This window comes from Meleagris gallopavo, chromosome 7 (assembly GCF_000146605.3).
Source record: "Meleagris gallopavo isolate NT-WF06-2002-E0010 breed Aviagen turkey brand Nicholas breeding stock chromosome 7, Turkey_5.1, whole genome shotgun sequence".
NCBI lineage: Eukaryota > Metazoa > Chordata > Aves > Galliformes > Phasianidae > Meleagris > Meleagris gallopavo.
This window is the reverse complement of record NC_015017.2, coordinates 6,869,464-6,891,654: the sequence shown is the minus strand read 5'-3', so window position 1 is coordinate 6,891,654 and position 22,191 is coordinate 6,869,464. Positions and strand designations below refer to the sequence as shown.

At 38.4% G+C, this 22,191-nt stretch overlaps 1 protein-coding gene across 3 annotated transcripts in view; it reads left to right on the top strand.

Annotated features, from left to right (window-relative positions):
* Positions 1-22,191, top strand: part of COL5A2 (collagen type V alpha 2 chain) — a 160,234-nt gene that overhangs the window by 62,251 nt on the left and 75,792 nt on the right. The window contains exon 1 of one of the 3 annotated variants that reach the window (XM_010713348.3): positions 810-1,356. The exons of the other annotated variants lie outside the window; for them this stretch is intronic. Coding sequence (XP_010711650.1) covers positions 1,254-1,356 — 103 coding nt within the window. The 5' untranslated portion in view covers positions 810-1,253. Of the gene's footprint in view, positions 1-809; positions 1,357-22,191 lie in introns of those variants that run through there. 3 annotated transcript variants of the gene reach the window in all.

Below are 22,191 nucleotides of genomic sequence, written 5' to 3'. Positions count from 1 at the left end.
CAGCATGTACAAATCCTGGTGAAGAGATATACATCTCACTGCATTCATTTAGAATGGGATTGTTTCCAAGTGCAATGGCTGAAGTTTAAAAAACAAAAAATAAACAAAAAAAAAAAAAACAAAAAACAGAAAACAAAACAAGCTTCCAGCAGACAGATCTATATTTCCTTGCAACACATATTGGCATTGGTATTCTTAGAAGTGGAGGGGATTAGTGATAGAGCTTCCTTTCAAGACCATCAACTCTAGGCAAAGAGGAAAATCTAGCATCCTACTCTCAGTTGCAGTGATCCACAAAAAAAGAGACTTAGTGCTCCTCTAGGATGCTAATACAGGGGCATTGTCAAGGACTAAATATCAGGTTGGAGGCCGGGTAGATTTCTGGTTGTCACTCTGTCAGGTGAAGAGATGAGGGAGAAAGCAGATAGGTGATCATTTTGACTGTCACTATGAAGCTTCAAGTGTAGAGCACCTTCCAGGGGTGCTCCCAGCTGGTAGGGCTGTAAATATAGAGTGCAGTAAACATTTCAGAAAAGATCATATAGAGCCCGATTGCAGGGGGAGGAGATGACCTAAAGGTTCCTGAATCACGCGGTGCTGATAGCCCCATGGCCCCTCTCTGTAGGCTGCAATCACGTTTGCCAATACAGCTGGAGCGAGGCAGGGGCAGGTACCAGGGAAGGGAGGAAATCCTCCTCTCTCAGCGAGCTGGAAGGGATCAGGTTCCTAGTAAGTGAATCAGCTCCTAGTGGGGCCGTACCCTTCAGTCCCAGGAAGTGTGCGGAGGGGAAAAGCAGGGCTTTATTCTCCTGGCAGCTTCTTACTGAATTATGCTTCACTTTCTTAATAAATGATTGTGACACAGCACACGCTGCTCAGCAGCAGGAAAATATCCTGAAAGTGTATTCTTAAGGAGAAAAGTTCAAGTAAGAGAGAAGGCAGCTCTGATTCGGTTATTTACCATCAATCAGATTCTTGCTTGGCAGGGAGTGGATGATTATGAGCCTGAACAAGCCGAAAAGGGGCAGGAAGAGAAGTGGAGGCAGCATTCTTCCTATTTAAAGCTGCATCCCGTGAAAAGAGCGCTTGCAGACTGCACTAGAGCTGGTGCTGGAAAAAAAGGGCTCTCAGACTTTGTCCCAGGACTGATGCTGAAAGACAGAGCGATTACCCAGCTGGCTTCATGGTGCTAAAATAACCTTCCATTTCTGCACATTTTGCTGCCCAGGAGGATACATGTCTAATAACTAGGCATGATGGCAACCAGGGTAGAAAAGAGAACTTTTTTCATCCTTGCTGCTCTATTAGGGCTATGTGTAACCATAAAAGCACAAGAAGAGGAAGATTATGACGCTGGTGAGTTTTTTTCTTTCCTTTTTTTCTTTTTCTTTGTACGCTGAATGCTTATTGTGTTATTTCGTTAATGAGAGAAATGGAAAACTTCTTGGAGGATTTTGGGTTTATATGCTAAGATTGCTATTGTAAGGCTTGCAGTTCGGGAATATAATCAGAAAAGAGAAAGAGGTTTTAAAAGTTGGCGTTTTTTTTCGGTATTCTCGGGTCTCTGTGTGCAGTCCCGTGAACACAGAGGAGAAAAGAATGATTAAATGCAAAATGCAGCTGTGGAGCACCCTGAAGTAAACCCTGCTGCCTAGCACAAACAAAACGGGGGGTTGGAAAGTTTGCAACAAAAGAAAGTACTTAGGATGAGGCTGAAGGAGGCTCCGGGGCTGGAGACCGACCAGAGCTGGGAGAAGTAAACACAGGAGCTGTGCAGGGTGGAGTCTTTTTGCTCCAAACGACGTCTGCTTTCTTACGTTCTTTGTTGTAAAAACCCAACAATGTCATTTTCCTTTCTTTTCTTCTCTTTTGTTTCCTTCTTTCTCCTCTTCCTTTGCCTTCTCTGTCTCCTTCCCCCTCTGGCCCTGGCTGCAGAGGCTGTTTAATCCCCAGTGACAGGCTGTGATGGAACACAGCCTTCCCTGCCTTCGTGCTTTCCCACCCTCTGGCTCACTTATCTGAACAGCGGAGGTTTTTAGCAAGCCGTCTTAAAGCGGGAGGTTTGGCCAGCTGTGTACCCGGCCTGTGCGACTTGAACTTTCTTAGGCTGTTCTTTATCTTTTCTGAAGTTAAATAACAATGTTTGTAGGGGAGAGGTTGCAAGAATTTGTAGTAACTGTTCTCTTTCATCAGTCTGAGTGCCTTGCTGTCTGTTGGTTTCCTGAAATGTGAGAAGGCTGACTGCAGGACAGTTGGTCGCTATTGTACTCCTGAAAATGCTTTCCAGGCTTCCTATGTGTTACATTTTCGGATCTTTTTTGGAAAAGAAGCCAAACGGGCTACTTGGCCATACAGTGCAGTTCGTAATTATTATATTGCTTATTTGCAAGAGATTTATTTTTCTTTCAACTGTATGCATCTTGTAATGCCCTGCATCGCACCAGAGAGCGGGTTTCAAATTCTGGTGACTAACGCAGTGCAGTAGTTTGGAAAACTTTGTTCTACAAAGCAAGGGATACTCCTGACTTTGCATGAGTGTCTAAGAAGTCCCATAGAGGGGGCACTTTGTATAATCTTGGGAGTGCAATTCAAATACTTGCCATAAAGGGAGAGCCATAGCATAGATCTTTTCTTTCATACAAGAAAACAATTCTGAAAATATAGAGTTTAGATTGAGGGGGGTGGGGGAGAGGAGAGCAAAACAACAAATGCTCAAATGTTATGTGAGATGTCTGTGGGATGAAGTTATGTGCCATTAATTTGTTTATTAGATTTTTGCTATTATGGAAACTACGGGATGAGCCCATAACGTACCAACACCTTCTGGGATGTACTTAACATATGTTGATGGCTAAAGAAACTGAGAGGTACGTGGTAACTCAGAGAGCAGAATACACCGTAATAAATGAGTGACATGTGTTTGCTTATTTCACTCATTCACCTTCCTGTTTGGGAACTTAAATAGCTTTGGTTTACATGAGAAAGCTGTCTGTATGAGAAAGCTGGTTCTTCTACGCTCCATATATTAAAAATCAAATCATAAAAAGAAAACCAACTGTACTGTGAGGAGTGGGACACAATGAGGAGGGAGAGTGCAGGTAGGTCTGGTTTAAGTGTGTAAACAAGGGAGTTTCAATTTTGATGTAGTTCCTGACAGAAGCTCACAAATGCTGTTGAATGGGGAGGTTTGGGTCATTAGTTTGTCTTGGTTTCAGTATTAACCAACGCAGAGCAGTGCATGTTATATTGTGCTGCAAGTGGTTGCGACTTGGCAGCTGCTGCACTTCTACCCATTCAGTTGGTCAGTGTCACTTGAATATAGGTGCTGTGTTAAACTAATTTCAGAGGTATGTATGGAGACAAGGATGACAGTTTAAGAAGCAAAAATTAGAAAAATTTATCAGTCTTGCAGAAGGTATGCTAAGTGTTATTATACCAGTCATTTTTCATACCAACACTGGAGGAAAAATGAGAAGAATAAGAAACTGGTTGTGTCAACCACAGTGGAAGAACGAAATAGCTCAGAGTTGATCACAGCAAAGGTGAGATCCATGTATTGATAGATAAGTTAAAACAACAAAGCAGGTAAAATTGCTTTAAAAAAAGCATGCAGTATTACTGCTTAAAAATTTATTTCGGACAGTTAATTTGTGCTTTTAAGTAATGCCAGTCTCTATATCCACTTTTTTCCTCTTGGAACCGTTGCAGGTCGATCTGTTTTGCTCAAGAGCACTTGGCTGGCAGTACTGAGTAGTACACGCACCTGAAAATGCACATTCAGAACGTGAAGAACAGATACTTTTAAGTCTAGTACAGCAAAATTGGTCATTTTGAGTCTGACCACTTTGAATGTGCCCATTAAAAAATTACATGAGACTAAAGCCTGCCCTACAAATGCCTAAGAGTGAGAGGTCTGAGTTTTCTGTTCTTTGTAGGGGCCTGGGCAGGCTCAGAGATGGAATAAGTAACCAGAAGAGGGCTCAAATTGCAGTGTTTGAGCTCTGAATCTTTGAAGGGCTTTCCACACACACAGCGTTGTCTTACTTCTTCCTTTAGGATTCAGTATACAGGAAGCAACTAGCAGAAGTAGTACATGCTTCTGGGATCTTTTCCCACCCACTTGAGTGTGTAAATGCGATAGTTTTCTTCCAAGTTGTTACTTAAGAAAACTAGAAACACACTTCTAGAAGATCTGTTGGCGGCTTGGCTCGAGCAGCAGCTGCAGGAATTATCTCCTTCAAGAAGATTTGTCTGCAGAGTCCATTTCGGCTTACTGGTAGTGATCTAATGTCACAATCTCCTTGATTTCTCACTTCACTGCTAGACTTGTCATTAGATTCTCATTAGTTTCTGAATCGTGCTCTTTTCTGAAAACTTTGAGTTGATTTATTCTTCCCAGTCAGGCTCGGGTAGTGTCATCCCTACATCAGCTGAGATCAGCGTGGGCTCTAGTATTGATTCAAAGTATCTGAGCTAATTTCCTCTCGTTCCACTGTGTGAACAAGAACAAACAAATGAGGGTCATTCCCTCTGAATTCATGATCCTCTCTGACCTCTTTGAATTCATCAGGTCTTTCAATTTGTCTGGAAACCTTACAAAGGAGGAGGAGACAGAAACAGCTGAGCTGGTTGAATAGGGGCTATTAAATATGTCCATCTACTCCTCCCTAATAACAGAGATAGTATCTTCAGGGGGAAATGAAGGTTAATGTGTTGCACAGTCTCCACTCTGTGACAGGTACTGGAAATTTGGTAACAGGTCTGCTATAGCTATGGAAAGGAAAAAAGAATTATTGAGCACACCAGATGTTCTTGGTTTTCTCTTTGCTCTTTCAAACTTAAAAAGGAGTCCTCGGAGTTCCATTAGAAGAATGGTTTGAAAGAGGGGCAAATAGTCTGCCTTGATAACTCGCACTGTTTCAGTGAGGATCTCATAGTGCTTAGTTTTTCTTTTCCAAGTTCCTGATACCAAGATCACTTGCTTAAATGCATACCTGTGCATTTAGTGAGAATAAGTGTATATGTGTGTAGGTGTCAACGACTGTGGGTCTAATTTTTGCAGGTAACTGAAAAAATAAGTGATTATGGGTCCAGAAAAGCAGAAAATGTGAACCCATTACTTCTATTAACAAAAAAAAAACAAAACTAGCAACCCACAAAAAACAGTTCTTTGGGGGCTGACTCATGATGTGACTTGGGAATATTTGTGGTTGGTTCCCCTGCCTATGACTGTGTGGGGAAGAGAAACTTCCAGAGTCCTCACGAAGATTCCTCTTACTCAGACTACACAAAAATTCTGCAATGCATATCAGTGAGGTCTTAAGCCATCTGTATCAGCTCATGTTCTTTTTTTTTTTTTTTTTGGTTTTCCTTGGAGATTTTTTTTGTGTTTGAAGAATTACATGCGATGGTTGTTAGTTAGACATAGTTTTTGCCATGCTGTTTTCATTCATAGATGTTTTCACTGCAAACCAAATGGTCAATTCTTTCTCTCAGTCCTAACTCACGTTTTGGCACTCTCACAATTCATTCTGTGGTGAAGTCCTTTTATCTTTACAGTTGGTTTCGCTATGATAACATTTTATTGGGTGATTTGTTCATGTAAACCACTGCAGGATTGGTTCTGTTTAGCAATATATATTAACTGAAAGCTAACTTTTTTGGTGTTGTTTATGTTAAGCTTCTAAAAAAACATATAAATTACAATTTATTATAGATGTGCTTAAGAAAATTTAGCTTAATAGCAGTTTTTAACGTTTGAATAGTATTTAGCCAGATTTGTCTCTGGGTTAGCTGGAAGTTATTTGACTTATGTGTGGTTAAAACTAGAGGTGGTGAGCTCATCAGATTACTTGGTTTTCAGTGTTTTGTGAGATGAGAAACACATGGGTTCTTCTGTGTACTTGTGGGGAAGCAGTTACTCTGAAGGCTAACCTTTATGCAACTCTACAGTCCTTTAAAAGACCCAAGCACATGCTTATGGCCTGTCTGCAACTATTTTTCCATATGCAGAGAAAGGCAATGAACTCAGTGCCAAAAAAAATAATAGAGTAATAATAAAAAATAGTCGAAATGCCAACTGCAGGCATGTGATCTGTTTTTATATGTACACTGATTGTTTCACCCATGTTGTCTTTGTGACTCTGCTCATTTTTGTGTGCTCATTTCCTGACATTAGAAGAATTTCTGAGAAAAACTTAATTAGAAAGAAAAACTCCTTAAGTTGATCCAATGAATTTTTGATCAGACCTTGATCAGAGAACAAAGACTGAACTTACACTTTAACTTACTTCATAGACAAGTGAGCCTATCCTCATTGTAATGCATAAGGCAAAAATATATTTACTTTATTGTAAATTGCAAAATTACTGAGATGAACAGTGCAGTTGTTGAGCTACTAGAAAGCGTTAAGCAGTGATACTGTCCACAGGAAGTAACACGTTTGCTACATTCTATACCTTCTCTGAATCTAACTTTAGTGGGAAGTCTGTCCTTTTGGTCATGTTTATTCCTTTAAAGGAATGTGACCAAATCACAAATTCCTGCTTATTCTGTTTATTTGCTGTGGCTCATCCATGCCTATCATTTTATCATAAGCTTCTTCACTTTGTAGTGCTAAGCAACATAAAGCCAATGGGGGACTCCTTACTACTTCTATAGGATTGTAGTTTGATGTAGAAGACACACAACTCCACCAGCCGTTGACATGCTCCTCTTGTACTGCTCCCAGTGGCTGGCTGGGTCTTGAGCTGTGTTCTTGCGTGTCAGCGATATGGATGATGGGCCACATTCTGTGTAATTGCACTGACAGATGGATCAGATGGACAGTAGGGAGGTTTGACTTGATTGGATGACATTCAAAGAGAAAGTTGCAGGAAACTTAATTTTCCTAAGTCATCCAATATTAATTGCAATTGTCTACTGTAAGAGTACATGTTGTGTCATTTCAAGAAGTAGTATTCTGCTGGAGATCCTGGAAGGGAAAACATTGTATACTTTGCATGCCCTGTGATTGATGCATTTACAAAATAGTAATCAACATTTCTGCACATTTTGGATGTACTTCAAGTTAATAGTTTAAAGAGACCCTAATATTTAGACTTTGCTATTATTGATTGCACGGAAGGGCACTGGGGCCCTTTTGCTTCTAAGCATTTTAGCAGATTTTCATTTTGAATAATCAAGAAACAAATATGAAAACCTTCTGCAGATGAAGGAAAGTAGTTAACAGTATTGGGAAATCTCATCTCCTGTTGCTTTTTCTTGGTGATAGAGGTTTTTGATGCCATGATGCCTTAACACATCCTTGCTTCAGACCAAGAAAATAGTTGATAGTTCTGCATTTATTTCAAGTCTACGTTAGAAGTTTATTTTTTTATAGAAAATACAAATACTAAATATTCTGTGAGTCTTTCTAATGCTCAGATAAGATTGGAAACTACAAATGTTACTTATAGAAATACTGATAGTACTTTTTTCACTTGGATTTCTTAAGTTAACCGTGTGTCCATCTTTTACTCCTGAAGTGCACCACACTTCAGTCTCTGTATGGTTCCCATCTGCTTCACTGTTAACTTTGACTTGCAGCATAAGCCAGTGGAGAGTTTTAATGCCATTGGATTTGTTATTAAATTTCTCATTTCATAGGTTAATTTACATTTAAGAAAACAATAGTATGCATGGAAGTTTGGATGCTGATAAGCACTCAGTGCTGTGGTAATGAAAATCCCTAAACAGTTGCTTGCAGTTATCTTTCCTTTCCAGCAACCTACATTTTTTGTAGCCTGCTGTGCTGTCTTTATTCTCGCAGTGAGAACAATTCCATTACTCTGCTCTCCCACCCGCGTTTGCTGTGGAAGGGTCATGTGTTATGTAAGCACGAAGACTAAGGAGGATTGTCAGAGGGTCAGCGGCGGTGTGCTGCTGTCTCATACAGGAAACCACTGTTCGTGCAGGCCCTTGAGATTCTGTTCGTATTAGCTGCTGAAGAACAGTCTACTCTCTGGAGGGCTAGGCTCACATTGTTCCCTGACCATGCTACTGCCAATTGAGGGTAGGCAGGTTTGGAGTTGTGGAGAATTTGTTTTCCTTTCTTCGTCTAAATAGTACAGTGGGTAAAATGACATAATGGGGCTATTTTTGTACTGGAAAACTTCTACAGCATCTTCTGTGATTTTCATTTATAGCATAGCATGGATGGACTGGAGAATTAATGTGCATCTCTGTGTCCCAGTTCTTGGGATAATGGGGCTAAATAGAAACACAAACAACGACTCTGATACTGCTGGCAGGAATTCAGAGTTCTGGACGTGAACTCACGGAGAGTAGGAGCAAGAGTAAATGTTTCATTGAGGCCTGTTCCCTGCTGTGCAGTAGATGGCTGATGAGAAGGTCAATACATCTTTTCCCAGTAAAATACTTGCCGGCATCCTTCAGGAAGCTGAGAATCTGAAGTGAAAGATTAAAAGCATGTCAATGTTGAAAGAGAGTAAGGAGGTCAAATGTATCATCGTGAAACTATGTCTTGCCCCAATTGGTCCAAGATTAATATTGCGCTCTAAAATGACAATGAAAGTACAGGGAAAAAAGACAAGAAGAATTTGCTGCTTAGTTTGGAAAAACTTCCACCGCTTGAACTTGGATACCTTTGGGTGCCTTCAGAAGCTGTGCTGAGAGTTGGCTTTAAAGTTATCTGCCCTCTTCCTGGAGATGATAGTAAACCTTGATTGATGTTTTATTTCATCACTTTACAGTCCAAGGTCTCGTGTCTCCTGTTCTGTTAAATATCCCAATAGGCCAAGGAAAAATGTTTGGGGGAAAACATTGAAACAGAAACAGCAAACAGAAGCTGTACTTGGTTGCTTAGCTGTTTTAGATTTAGCTTTGCTCAAGTTACAGGGTTTACCAAATTTTTAATGTATGGAAATGTGGTGTAATGATTGCAATCCTGTGATGATTGTTTTCCTAATACATTGCTTCACATGTGCAGTGGCTGGGAAACAGCCTCTTGATTGAAATATCACAGCCAATTGAAATCTCGCTTTAAGACATCAGCTTTAAAAGTTAAGGTCCAATAAAAAGGAGAGCATTTAGTATCTGTAACCAGGCCTATAGAAACCTATCAAATGAGTGAGCTAACACGGAGGTTAACCACTGAGGGCTCCAGCTGGCAAAGCATGACTGCTGGTGCTAGCTCAAAGCTTTCAGGTGTCATTTCTACGTGGATAGACCATTTATTTGTTGTAGTTTAGGAAACATTACTGCTTGTTCATCATAAGTTTTGAAAATCTGTTAGATGTCAGGCGCGTGACTGTTGCTGCAGGGGTAATAGCTTTGTTTCTCTTTTTTTTAAAAAAAGGTTTTTCTCCAGATAGTTTCCAAATCTTACTGCTTGATGACTTCATGCTGTGTTGTTCATGTTGAAAAGCATTTCACTGCTAATAAAGCATTGGGTACTGGAAGTGGCTTGAACATTGCCGTTATGAGTGGAGGGAAAATTCATTGAATATGTATGGTTAACAGGAATCTATTGTGAATGATAACTTAGGGTTTTAGAAATGGTCTTCTGGAGTCACCTAGGAACAAGCAGGTTGTTAATGAACTTCACAGATAAGAATAAGGAATGAAAAACTTGCCATCTGTGCAAAAATAGGGGTAAGAATCACAAAGAACAAAATTAACTTAAATTGAAGACTAGGCTGATGGGTGTACTTACTTAAAAAAAAAAATTGATTTTTGTGTTATGCTGTGTGATCAGAAGAGGGTAAAACTTAGAACACAATTGTTTGTCACATAGCAGGATGTAGGAGAGCGAAGCAGTATTCTCAGGACCCATGGTAGGCAAAAAAGCATGAGGAAAAGGAAGAGAAGCTTTTGTTCACTCTTGGGTGATCAATGCCATCCCAAATGGTAGTATATGGGGGGGAAGATAAAATGGAATAGTAAGGGTGAATTTGCATGAGAAAGGTATTTTGAGAGTTGAATTTTTTTTATTCAAGGTTTTTGTGTTGTATACACCTGCCAGACTGAATAATTCTCCGTGTGTCCAAAGATTAGAAAAGATAAGTCAAGGGGAAGCAAAACAGGCAAGACTTTGCAGAGAAGCTCCGTGTAGAAGGTGGAGCTTGAGTCTATTGAGGAGCTCATGGCTCTGTGTGATGGAGGCATGGTTGCCCTCATGTGACTTCAGTGGGGGCAAGGTGTGGGAGTAGTTGGCATTTTTCACTCGTTTAGAAGCACTGAAAGAAATAGTATCTTTTTCTTGACAAATTTTGCATTGAAGGAGTGGCTTCTTCTATTAAAGTAAAAAAAAAAAATTACACCTAATGAATAAATGGATAACTTAGTAGATTTCAATCTAAAAGATTAACAGCTTAGGTTCATGATGCAGACAGAGAAACCCTGGAGTTAAAGGTATATATATATTTTTTGATACGTGCTTTTGAAACATAGAAAAGCTTTCGATGTTTTGTATATCAGCCTTGACAGTATTCCTTCAGAAATGTGAGGCATTACAACAATATTTTTAGTGAGAGGCTTATAAGACTGAATTTGTGCAGTAAGCATACATTGCCTCTTATGAGACATAGTAACCCTGTGTTTTATAAAACAACCTGTAAAAACAGCATGAATTGTCTGAGTAGTGAAGGGAGATACATGTGACAACAGCTTCTGAAGACATGATTAAGACGTTCATAAACAAGTATTCAAATCAAAGTTCAGATCACAGAAAAGGCTCTTAGTTTTGCATCTGAAATACAAGTTTATCGAAGACTTTATTTACAGGAAACATTAGTGAAAAAAATACAAATTGCATGTACTAGAAGAACAACACAACTCTGAATTTTATGTTAAGATTCATATTAATTTAAATATCCTTAATTTGATGTCTTTCAAATCAGGAATTTTTTGGACTGGTAAGCTACTTGTAGAAGTATGTAAATTTTTTTCACAAATTCAGATGTGTTTTTAACTTAATGAACGTTACATTTTAAACGAGCGTAGTATGTAATGCATTTGACACACACACACACACACACACACACACACATATATATATATATGTATATATGTGTATATATATATATGTATATATATGTATATATGTATATATTAATGCAGTTTAAGTAGTGTGAAATATCAAGACATGAGATATTCCTGTTGTAAAGGAACTATATTGCAAGACAAAAGCATCTCACGGATGAAGGTAATATAGGATGACTTTGAGATTGCTTGTTCTGGCAAGAATCAAAAAATACTGAAACTTGCATTGGCAACCAAGGAAGAAAGGAAGGGGAGAACCTGATGTAAGAGACGTCAAGCTGGTGACAAGGAAAGGAGAACACAAAAAATGGAGCTGCATGGAGCTAACAAAACAGTATGGCTGCAGTGATTGTGCTGGATATTAAAATTAGACTGGCAAAGTGCCAGAAGTTCACTTCAGAGATCAGGGCTGCAATTAGACAAATGAGCTTGTCTTCCATTTTTCTGATAGAAAATTCTGCTCCAGTCAGTCTAGGCCTTGATACTGAGATGGAGTAGTTTTGCTGTGATTTGGTTTTGTGTTGTTACTGTGAAATGCAGGACTTCCTTACGAATTTCTGTTGTGCTGTTGAATGCAAAGCATCCTTAATCTGCTGTCATCTACATACTGAGTTGTCATGCTAATAATATTTTTGTTGAATCACGTGGATGTTTGTTTAATAGCTGATAGGTTTCAGAGGTAGAATCTGGCTCCTGTGCGAAGAATTCTCTGGATAGTGAAGCACAGGAATTGTGGCTTGTTGTCAGATTTCAGGAAGTACACCTCTCTGTTGGGTTTGTCTTCATTTTAGTACATAGACCGAAACTTTGCAGCTTTACCATACTGTGTCAAAATGTGCACTCTTCACTTTTTTTTAAATGTTTTTTTTGTATGGGACTGGGTTAGGAAGAGAAGGGTTAAATCCTTGATCTCTTCAGGATATGCATATTTTACATTATGAAGGATGCCAGGGCCAACCACTGTGAGTTGTACTACTCTATTTTTTATTAGTGATATCTTTCTCATGGTTTTACAACTGAGGATATGGAGAACTGAATACTTTTTCTTTTCTCCAGCTGTTTTATGTTTATTTGAGCTTGCCCTGGTTTCCTAGGATATCTTTGTAGGATGGAATTTGTCTACTTTACAGGCACTGTGCAAGATGGGCAGTGTATTTTGTTTGTGTTTAAATGTAATGAACACAGAAGGTAAATATTTGGTGATTTTAAACCTCCGATTCAGCTGAGTACTTCAAAATCTATCTTCAGGCACATTAATAGCTTTCTTTCTTAGAATGAGATGATTTGTATTTAGCTTTGTTTGCCTAACTACCTTAATGAATGAGGACTTATCTCCTTTTTTCATTTGAAAGAGGGCAACAAACATCGGGATCTGAAGTAACAAGTAATTAGGGAAAACAGTGTAGCAAGGAGTCACTTGAAATAGCAGAGCTGTTATCTTGGAAATGTTGAGTCAATTATACTGAAAAAAGATGTAGGTGCACATAGTGATTATTTTATATTTTCACACGAAAATATTTCATATTTTCGTATTTCAAATCTATTGAGATATTTAGAGTATTAGAGATATGCAGGCTTTTCGTAATCCTCCTCATATTAAGCCACATAAGCTGAGTTTTGCTGTTCTTTATGTCCAAATTCACTTAATTTCAACTGAAGTTTGCTGCCAGGCATGAGTAAACATGAGCCCATAAACTTAGCCTAGTTCTGGTTTCAGGGAAAACCACGATAATCTCAGCAGTTTGATGTGAGCCTGCTCTTTGCTCTAATCCAACTCAAGTTCAGGCACTGCAGGATCTCTTCACTAAGAACTGGCAAGTGTGGCCTTCAAGGTGTTAAGGCAATCCATGTGCTTAGGTTCTGTACGTGCACACAAAAAGCTACATGATGTTCAGTAGAGATTTAAGTTTGTCACAGAACTAAGCATGTATAAACTGGGTAGTAGTTTGCGGTCTGGTACGTGTAACAAGAACGTAATCAGTAGGGCTTGGAGCTGATTTAGCTATAGGGTACGTTTTTACTAAAACTAGTTCCTGCTGACTGTTGGAATTTATACAGGTAATACTTCTGGTCCCAAAGAAAAAAACAGACTTATTTTTTCGTGAATTGGATTTGCTTTCTTTACATGATGGCAGAAGTCACTCTTGATCTTGCCCTTCCTTGCTCACTTTAAAAAAACAAAACAAAACAAAACAAAAAAAAAACAAAAAACCTTGTCCATTATGGAGGCTGAAAGGCTGGAATTGTTTCTTGAAGTTTGGAAGGCATAGAGTTTAGTAAGTCATTTGTTTATACAGTGTAATGCAGTTCACAGTGTAATGTAAATACCGGGGTACTGATGCTCCAAAGTTTGCAGACAAAACTGACTTAGAACTGTTTATTCCAAGGCAGAGCTAGTTTTAAGACATATAGTCATAGTAAGGTAATGCAAATGGCTAATCAAAAAAAAAATGGGAATTTTTTTCCGCTTCTCATCCTGTGGGAAACATGTAGGAGCATGCTACCATACGGCTCTGGTTTTGGAAATAGAACTGTCTTCTCACAAAAGGCCTGAGGGGCTATGTTTTCTTTCACCCGAACTACATGTGTAACGAGTTTTCCAGCACCTGTGGCAATGCCCTCCTTGCTGTATTACTAGGAGCCTGGAATGCTTACAAAATTCAGGTTTTTGTAGCCTTTGAAATTTCTGTGTGTCAAAAGTAATTCAAGCTCAAGTCACATGTTGCACCAGTGTTTTGGGTAGTGCTTACGAGAGCAATTTTCTGCACCAAGATACATCACTGCTGTATGTGTTTGCATGTACCATTAGATCTGGGCACCAACATTGGTTGTCCAGTGGGACGGTAAGATTTGGTGAATCCTTGAACAGCCTGGTATCTGTTGGTGAGAATATCAAGAATGGACAGAACAGAGTGGTGGGAAAAACTAATGCATTCCAGCTGTCTTTGATACAAATGACTTGGCATTTTTGATTCAGAAATATTCTGTGTCACAGTAGGTTTGATTTTATTTTTTTTAAATAATATTGAGCAATTACCTGAAATTAAGCAGTGACCTTTGTAGGACAGTTTTTTACTCAGTTGGAGCTGTTAATTTTGTTAATAAGATCTTACTACTAAAAATATGAAATAGTAGTAAGAATTTAGGTGCTTGAGATATGATTCAGATGGAATAAGTTCATAAAGTAAGTTTTGGAGCACGTTGGGAACAGAGTCTGCCTCCTCCTCAATTCACCTTGACAGTATTACAAGTTGTTCTGATCTGTGACTAAGTGAAGATTTGAGGACTTAATTTATGTTCAGTTGTATAGCTCAGTTGCAAGAGGATCTCGTGCAAAAACTATCCTCTTAGGAAGAAGATCCTCTCATCAACTGAGACAATTTATATGGATGCTATTTTATTCTCTCATTATTTATTACCACATGTGTATCTGGGATTTAATGATTTAGTCTTGAGACACTCTGTAGTAACTGTGTTCTGAATGAAGACATCACAGTCTTTGTACCTGACTGTTGTGGATTAGTGTTTTTTTGTTGTCAGTATTCCAACTAAGAACTTGATGTGGACCAGTGGCAATTAAAGAGTTCCAGTCCTGTTTATTGCCCCTTATGGGCGTTGTGAGTATCCTGATGTGAGGGGATGGGTGGCATCTCTGGAGGACCCCAGGCCTTTTCCTTCCACCTCTGCTCAGCTGTCTCAGCTCGCCGTGGAGAAAAGCACGTGCCTCCCTTGCACCGTCGTGGTTTGACTCGCGTTTTGGATTCTCTTGTCTCTCTAGTTTTGTTTGATTTGGTTAATTTAGTAAATTACTGTTCTTTCTCAGATGGCTGCCATTGTGTTGTTGTTAAAGCTATCTCCTAGCTCTCTGCCCCTCCCCCTCTCCTGGAGCTGGTTTCTCTCCAGTTATGAGTGAGATAATGGAGGGAAATTCACTCTGGTGATGAGACATTGATTTAAGGCATAGGAGCAGGATTTGGACTTAGGTTTGGCTGGATACCTTCTCTGCAGATCTCCTTCCTCCTTAGGGCTGGGAGCTTGGTTTTGACTGGGGCATTGGCTTTATATCCCTGTAATGGGAACGCTTTGCTTGTAGTGGGGATTGAAATACCTTCAGGGAGAGATACCTGTGCACATCTTGTGTATAACTGAGAGGACAAACATTTCATTTGAATGCAGTGTTATATGCAGGAAGATTTTAGCTTAAAAAGTAAAGATTCAAGCATGCTTTTTTTCACTTTTTTTTTCCAATGCATCTCTAAGGAGATAAATATTTTATTTTTCTTCTGGTCTGCAGCATATAATGAGAGTTCAGGTCTTAAGAGTGGCCTTAAGTGGCTTGAGAGCTGAAATCCCTTTCACCATCAAACAATCTGCCTGAGGCTGGTGCTGAGCTCCAGGAGCAGGAGCTGACTTGAGGGTGACCCCTGGGCTGCTGCTGTGCAGAGGAGCCTTCCCCAACCCTCGAGGTCACCAATTGTAAGGCAAGTGGGCCTTAGTCGTTTCTGAAGTCAGCACAGAACAAGTGAAATAAAGGCAAGCCACCATTTATTTATTTCAGCTTCCATGAAGGAGGCCTATCCCAGGCTCTAGGCAACCGGCCATCTATTATCCACACAATTCATAACAATAAAAGCAAAAAGAAGCAAACCACATTTGCCAGCTGCCTTAGGTTAGGGGAAATGAAATCATCCAACCCTTCGTGTTCCCTTGGGCCCAGCAACTCAGCCCCTATCAAACATTTGTTCCAGAAACAAGCTCAGTCTGTGGAGTTAAAAAAATGTATATGTTAATATATTCCAACAGATCATGAAATTTCCTTGCTTAGAAAGTTGGCTGTGCCAAGCTCTGCCTGTGCAGACTATAATTTCCTTTCTAAAGAGAGAAGAAGCATCTGGACCCACTCAGCACGGCGCAGTGTGCCTCTTCCACGTCAGCATGCCGGCACTGTTCAATTCCAGCCTGCCCTGAGCTGCCTTCCTCAGCAAGCCCTGTGTCAGATCCAGACCAAACCCCCAGTGCTAAACGTGCCAAAATGTTCACAAAGTTCTGTTCCTAAACCAAAAGTGGGCTTTGAGAGTGTCATCGATGGGTGCTGCAGGCATGGTCCTGTGCTCTTTGAGACTTAGAAATGGAGCGCAAAGACTTTTCCCAACATTGCTAGGATTAAAAATCCATTAGGTGCAGGGGTCTGTTTTCATTCATCTATGCAAAATAGAAGAGGCTGCACTGAAGTTCATGAAATCAAGCTAGATGTTTAGGATTGTCTCAGTCCATTTATGAAATTTTGTGTAAAATTTCTTCTCAGTTCTCTGCCAGTGTATCTTAGCAAAAATGATATCTTAATGATATTTCTATCACAGACTAAATGTGAAATATGATGATATGAGGTTATATTTGGGAAGTATGATATTGGGGAGAGAAATGTGTAACATTCAATTCTAGTCGTGCTTTCATCTCTCTAGTTTTATCTAGAGTACTTTCTGGCTTTGCTAACAGAAAATAGTCACGTTATTCTTGACACTAACTTAACCCGGGGACTGTTGGCTACTGGCATGCTAGGATTAGTAGAGATATAAAAATGCGACTCTCAGAAGACAATCAGGGAGATTGGAACAGAAGGCAAGGAGCTGTCTCATGACCTTATTACCTTAAGGAAAAACAAGCCAATAGAAAAACATTGCATGCAAATCACAGAAGTGCTATTACTTCAGTGGAATAACTTAAACAAGCCGAAGATCTGCAACATTATTCAGAGATAAGGTGGTGATATGTCTTGTTTTATTTTTCTTTCCTCTGTAAAATCACATTGTATATGTTAACAATCTGAAGCTGTTCAAATATGGATCAGATCTGTTTGTGAGGCTGTGTGTAGCTATGATTACATTCAGCAATCATGCAATGAAAGAATTATCCTTACTACTGCCTACTTTGCACATAGAGTTCATCAGTAAGTTTGGAAATATTTCTTAAATGCCAGGCTATAACTTGATGCTATAGGAAGAACCTGTAATGCACCATTTTTATTTTTTTAATGCAAAGAAACCAACGAATTGTTAGAATTCATTGTACTCTTAACTTGGTCCTGACCCGTCATAGCCCTATAGTATGTAAGTGGAGCCTAGGATGAACACCTCAACAAAGTTGTGATATTGTCACCGCAGTGTACAACTCTGAGTTCTGAGTGCAGAAAGTAAGGGAGCTTATCTGTCTGCTCAGGTGAGCACAGGGTTGAAGATTAATAATCCTTGAGGTCCCTTCCAACCCTGTGATTCTGTGAAGTCAAAGTGGATGATCTTTCAGACATGGTTTAATGTTACACATGAAAACAGGTGGGTTTAGAGCCCTCTGAAGTTTGCATCAGTGGTGGACAGTCTAGGCAATGAACAGGTAAGTTTCAGTGCATTAATTCCCAATCGGCAGCAGACAGCCTTAGATTTCCACTGATGCCATAGTAATTTCTTTGAGCAAGGACCAGATGTTTTTTTACTGATCCTGTGACTCCAGCTGTTACCATAGAACAGATTCCAATGCTATTACTAATAATAGGACCTAAAAATAGCTATAGGAAGCTAGTTTGTCTCCTCCCGTCTGGAATGTTGTACTAATAAAATCAAGTATTTCGGATATCATCAGGCTTAAGTTTTAGTAAAATGAATAACATCAAACAAAAGATTTATTTTTCCAAAGAACCATGTAGTCCTTTCAGTATTGCATCAGATAGCAAAGCAGCTGATAAGATTCATGTGCTAACAATCTAATTGGTCAGTAATTCCATTTATTTGAACTTATGGTCATGTCATTTCCTGTAAGTACAGAAATTATCTGTTTGTTTCTACATGGCCCTACTTGATAGAAAGAGGGTGGGAGCATGTTGAAATTGTGAAGAAAATATGTAGGAATTTGTACGTATGTGTAACAAAAGTAAAAGGGGAAAAAAAAGCATAATGAGTGAATATTAGGGTGTATCATTTACAAAAGAAACACAAGATGCTTTTGAATGTTGGTATCCAGCAATGTTGATATCTCTTCTTTCCCATCTTCAAGCATACATTTAGGAATTACTTACACCTAAAAAAAATACCATGTTGTCCAATTGATGCATCACTCATGAGAGGCATGAGATAATGAAGTGCATTTTATACTTACCATAGTGACATGAGATGTCTTTTTTTTTTTTTTCCCCCTAACTAGCTATTTAGTTTATGTCCAGTTAGTAAGAACAATTGAAGGCTAGAGTAGTTTAGGAAAATAAAGGGTTGAAGACAGCAGTGAAGACAATAAGATGAGCATTTTCTGCTGTTGCATTGGATCTGGACATGAAAATATTTTATAGAGGTGGGAGACAGTGTTAATCTTTGTTGTCTGTGGTGTTTATTTGTATAGCTACAGGCTAAAGCGGAGTCTCATTGAGCTGGTGTGTTGAAGCTGGGAAGGTATTTACTGGGCAGCACTTAATATCTTGGCCTCTCAGCAGTTTCAATAAGGTCAATATGGACTATGCTTGTTTCTTTACTGTAATTAAGGCTTATAATACAGCATGCCTCATGTCCAAAGTGAAATGTAAAGTATAATTATCTTAAAACTAGATGAGATAGGGAAGACAGTTTAACGTGAATTAAAAGAAATACTGATTCTGAAGTAGCTAAGCAAATAACTTGAAGAATTTAGGGGAAAAAAACACAACAGATAGCTGTCTTTCATTTCCTGTGTACTTTTAAAATGAGTTTTAAGTTAAGATGACAGTTGCTTTCACTTTTTTTATTGTTGTTGCTAATTAGGACATGGTTAAACTCAAGTGCTAGAAGCGTGAGAACATACAGCAGACTTCCAGCTCTGAATCTAAGTATTGTAGCTCTTGCAAACACTTTCACATTTAGGGATGTCTGTTACCATAATATAAAGTTCTGGCTTATGTTACTGGAGAGTCGAAGTAAATGCTAAATGGAAAAAAAAAAAGTGATCTTGTATGATCAAAGCAGTGCAAGCTATTACATCTGTAGGAGTTCATTTCCCTTTTCATGACTATGCTGACCAAGTTGGAATGTGAACAATTCACATTAGTCTTACATGTATGGAGTGAAGTAGCAATAACCAGACAAAAGTTTATTGTGTAGAACAAATAATTAAAACTTATTATATATTGTTGAAGAGCAAAAACTGTTCAAAAAGACTGCGAGGTGAGTATACAAAAGAATCTGAGGGTGTGTCAGTATTGAAATGCTGCTTTCCACCAAAACTACAACTACCAAGCTTTGAGACAAGAAGCCTTTATTTTATTTTATTTTTTTTGTTCAACTGCATCAAACATGGCAAAGGGTGAAATGTCCTTGTAAAAAGATTGCTTTCAAGAGAAGACAAGGTACGAGAAACCGAGGACTGGACAGCTTTACTGGGACTTGCTGACGGCAAGTGAAATCAAAATCATACATTTGCTTAGTGTTTGTCTTCTAGCAATGTCAACCTCAGTTTGCTGAATGACAAAACACGCTGTGTTAGAGACTTCTGTATGTGAAGAGCATGGATTGGTTACTTTCTAGTAAAGCTGGGAAAAAACAGTTAGTTGTAGGGTGTTGTAGAAAACAGCAGAAGGTGTTTTTTTTGTTTCATTCCTAGTGAATGACAAGTTAGGTGCTTGGTTGAGTTCTTCCAGTACTGGTTGTTGGTGTCGCATGCAGTTGAATTAGTAAGTGACAGATATTTCAGTTAAACCTGTGACACTTAAAGATATGTGTAACAAAATGCAGTCAGCAAATTTAGCTTGCTGTTGTTCATTGCAGCAGTATAATTACTCTCTTTATAGCCCATTTCATTTATTTCATAAATTAGTTTTTATAGTAGAAGTGCCATGAAGCAAGATTCTTGAGATACAAGCTGAAATGAAAACTGATGATTATAAAATAGATGCTGTAGTTGCAAATTATAGAAAATTGGAAAATGAACTTGGTCTTCTGCTCACATTATTTGTAGTGCCCTTGCTTTTTTTCCCCGCATCTTTGAGGTCCATGAGTGGGATGTTTTCAGCTTGCTGTCTCAGATGGTCTTGCTTCACTTAAAAATCAGAAGGAAGTCAGCCCAGTTCCCTGAAAAGTTTTTAGTACTAAACCTGAACAAGGGAGGCAGATGAAGTACAAGTTTAGCAAATGACAGGAGCAATTTTTATTTTTTCATGGAGCAGAGCTGAGTGAATTTTTGCACATAGGGTCACGCAAGAAATGTTTGTATCATGTTAATAACTAAATCAGTGTTGCTACTAAGAAAAAAAATTGAGCAAGTCGATGCATTTTATAAAAAATGCCTTCCAGATTTATAAAGCTATTGCTTTACCCATCTTCAGTGTTAAATCTTCAGTATTAAATGTAGCTCTAAAAAAAGAAAAAAAATTGTCATTTTATCTTTCCAGTTAAGTGCAGGCTCAGGTCAGATTTCTGAGAAGTGACCTCTGGTTGGATCTTTCATTAGCCAGCTAAAAAAAAAAGAGGAGGAATGTACTTGATGAGTAGCTGTCCTCAGAGGGTCTCAAGATGAATAGGCCTAGTATTTCAAAGAGGTAAAGATTTCAGCGTTCTAAATTGGGAGATTTTTAGGCCTGAATTTGAAAGGAGTAATTTATTTGCCCTTTTTACTTCAGGTTGAGTGATAGTTGTACATCATTTCATTAGAAAACAACAATAAATGAAATCTTTCCAGCTCAACAACCAGAAACAAGGGACATCTTTCAAATATTCCACATTCTTCCACTGTAAAATAGGAACAAAGTAGTCTTATATAATGTGAGGTTTTTTTTGAAACTTAAAAACACTTAATATCTTTTGATGGAATTAATTATATCTTTAAATTATTTTATATTAGCAACACCATCTTAAAATATTCATGTTTTATAATATACTGGAAAAAAAATCTTAAATTATGAACTTCACAACTAAACCTCACAGAATATCAGTAGTTCTGAAATATAGAATGATGAAACTATATTGGCACTTAAAAAATATTACGAAATATACACAATCTATGGATATTACAAAATTGTTATTATGCAAAGATAAGGAAGAAATTGTACAGCAGACCTGGCACACAGGCTGTCTTAATGGAATTAACTGAATGAACAGAAAAAGAAATAATTAAGAAAAACATTTTTAAAAGAGGTATCTGTATTATTATTATTATGTTTTAGGGATAGTTTCTGTCTCTGATTTCATTGTGTGATGCTGCATCTAAGGATCATAAAAATAGGTAATAATTTCTATTCTAATTCTTATATGTCAGACAAAATATATATAAACAAAAAAATTGCAACAAAAGCTTTACGTTAATTACAAATACTAAAAAGCTGCTAATTTATTTTCATTTTCCAAATAAAGCTAAGTACAATGAGTGACCCCAGGGAATAAATAATTAAATACTAGGAGTAAAACCTAATATTTCTATTTTAATTTAGTCATCAGGTTTTTGCAAATCTAGATGTGCAAGCTAAAACTGGACCTGATTCAAACGAAAACACAAGTTATTCTACACTTAGCAAAAAACTTCCAACCTTGTGCAAAGGTTAATTAGAAGTAGCATGAAGTTTGCATACTAGTGCCAGCAGTGATCCTGAGTACAAGAGCATGACTGAACCTGTTGGGGAAACAGTGTGGCAGCCTGTCTGATTCAGCCTGGCATTTGCACTCCTTGGAAAACATGTTTTCTGTAAGTTGGGACAGAACCTAATATTGCAAATTGAGGATCAATTACATATAGCTATGAGTTAACTGCCAGTCAAATTTGTTATGCAAACAGTATGTGGCTAGCTATTTATACTGGTTTTAGCCAATTTTTATTCTTCTTTTATTGCCATTCAGTAGATTTGTAATAAATGGCCAGTAAGCTTAATTCGTAACACCTTGTTTTGGGAATGCAGAAAACAAATATCAGCTGGCAAGCTAGGCAGTAGCATGAATACTTAAAACGAAGTGAGGCCATTACCCACTTTAGTTAAGCGAGGACTATGGATACTAATCCATCCAAAAAAATATTTAGGTATATAACTTCCTTCAAGGTCATACTGGCAGGCTATGCTGGACCCGGGATCAGTCCCCGAAGGCAGCCAGGATGTTATCAGTACAAAGGGCTCAGTGAGAACACGGCTGTAGACGGTCAAGTTTGAGACAT